The 1,789-nt window shown below is 49.7% G+C and overlaps 1 protein-coding gene across 1 annotated transcript; it reads left to right on the forward strand.

The window, feature by feature from the left end:
* The first annotated feature begins 300 nt into the window (after nt 1-300).
* LOC119331124 (early nodulin-93-like) lies at nt 301-1,198 on the forward strand. The gene is made up of 3 exons (XM_037604298.1): nt 301-576; nt 696-757; nt 832-1,198. Exons 1-3 carry the CDS (start codon nt 513-515, stop codon nt 988-990), a joined length of 285 nt encoding a protein of 94 aa, XP_037460195.1. The 5' UTR covers nt 301-512; the 3' UTR covers nt 991-1,198.
* The last annotated feature ends 591 nt before the right edge of the window (nt 1,199-1,789 follow it).

The raw sequence follows: 1,789 nt of genomic DNA on the forward strand, positions 1-1,789 counted from the left end.
CGAATGTGTGCTTATTTTAATTGTATTCACTTAATGCTTTATTTTGTGTAATAAAATTCACCCTTTAACGAAAAAGGGGGGCCGACCCCGCCAAACAAAGGATCAGGCGCTGGCGGAATTGGATCACCAACGGGTTGGCCGTAAACTGGGAGCGCCCACACCACACACGTCGCCAACAAAACGGAGTGCCCGCAGACAGACACTGACTCCACTCGAGCACATGGTCCTACGTTTTATCCTACGCACGAGCACGCTCCCCGCCAACTCCGATGGATCGATCCATGCCCCTGCCCCTCTTATCCGGTGCAGAGTCCGCCACCTGTGGTCTGCCGCACCGCCCGCCGGTACCAAAAAACCACGGTCTTCCTGCCCGGCCGCACGCTGGTTGCGCGGTTTCCTGCAACCTATAAATCCCGCCGGATCACCTTGCTCTGCCCATCTCATCTTACTCACATTCACTCAACTGATACTACTAGGTGTCCCCTTCCTTCGGATCTCTTGCTCACTCGAAGATGTCGACCGTGACCCGTGCCTACCTCGACCAGAGGCTCGCCGCCGCCAAGCGCTGCTCGAAAGGTAACGGTTCCGGCCTTAGGCCAGCACTGCTCTGCTCGTATATCCCATTCATTGCAGCTTTATGTGTCTGCTGAAACTTGATCTTTGATTAACATTCCTGCGTTGATCTGAAACTGCAGAGGCTGCCATGGCGGGAGCTAAGGCCGCGGCCGTCGCCACCGTCGCTGCCGCAGTCCCCACCGTAAGTAGCCGTTCAGTTCTTCAGTTCCAGAGTTCATAGCACATATCTCATGAATGTGTTGCCTGTAATTTCAGCTCGCGAGCGTGAGGATGCTGCCGTGGGCGAAGGCGCACCTCAACCCAACCGGGCAGGCGCTCATCATCTCCACCGTCGCCGGGATGGCCTACTTCATCGTCGCAGACAAGACCATCCTCTCCATGGCAAGGAAGCACTCCTTCGAGGACGCGCCGTAGCACCTCAGGAACACCTCCTTCCACTAATTAGCCTATTGTAGATCCATTAGTATAGTGCGTAATAAACCGTGTTCTGCTGAAGCCTGAAAGATGGTATAATGTTCAGCGAGAGGGTATAATTATCTGATGATGTATGTAATAATGTGGCCATGTTCTCCATCTTGTCATCTTTCCAGGGATCGTGAAATAATAACCAGCTCTTGTACAACTTTGCTTCAAGTCCAGTCACTCATGACTCATCTCACTTTTTTCTTGTTTGCGATTACAGTTTGACACGCGTCAGATCATTGCAAAGACCGAGATAACACTAGACTACTAGTACATTCTGTCGACCCCCCCTCCTACTATCCTCTGTTCTGTCGCCAAAGGCCACCTGACCTCACACTCTAAATCTTTTGAGACAGTTTATTGGATGCCTTGGCAAATAAGGATGGAAAATTTAGCAGTTTTGAAACTAGCTTTCTGTACTAGTGGAGCCCCCCTGGTTAGGTTGGAGGTGTTTCTCGAGACCGGAGACACCTCGACATTTTTCTCGGTCGCGAGTTAATATACATTCATATCACATCCGCGTGTAAGAGTGCATGTGAAATATTCCAAAGAATGAAAACATATGTAGAATATACAAAAGTTCCTCTTGTTGGGCAGGATTTAAGACTGTAAACCTATGTGTGTCGAATTTGTTACGCAAGAGCTCCTACAGCCAGAGCTCCCATATCCATCCTAAACTTCTCAAATTGCTTAACTAGATCCCTCCGAGTTACTATGGTAGCGTCTAAAGGCAATTGATAGTAAAATATGT

This window comes from Triticum dicoccoides, chromosome 7A (genome assembly GCF_002162155.2).
Source record: "Triticum dicoccoides isolate Atlit2015 ecotype Zavitan chromosome 7A, WEW_v2.0, whole genome shotgun sequence".
NCBI lineage: Eukaryota > Viridiplantae > Streptophyta > Magnoliopsida > Poales > Poaceae > Triticum > Triticum dicoccoides.

What these genes read in the sequence shown, in the direction of transcription:
- LOC119331124 (XM_037604298.1), top strand. Translation starts at nt 513, where the DNA reads ATGTCGACCGTGACCCGTGCCTACCTCGACCAGAGGCTCGCCGCCGCC. An exon ending in CGCCAAGCGCTGCTCGAAAG is followed by an intron (nt 577 to 695) that starts GTAACGGTTCCG and finishes CTGAAACTGCAG; the next exon opens with AGGCTGCCATGGCGGGAGCT. An exon ending in TCGCTGCCGCAGTCCCCACC is followed by an intron (nt 758 to 831) that starts GTAAGTAGCCGT and finishes CTGTAATTTCAG; the next exon opens with CTCGCGAGCGTGAGGATGCT.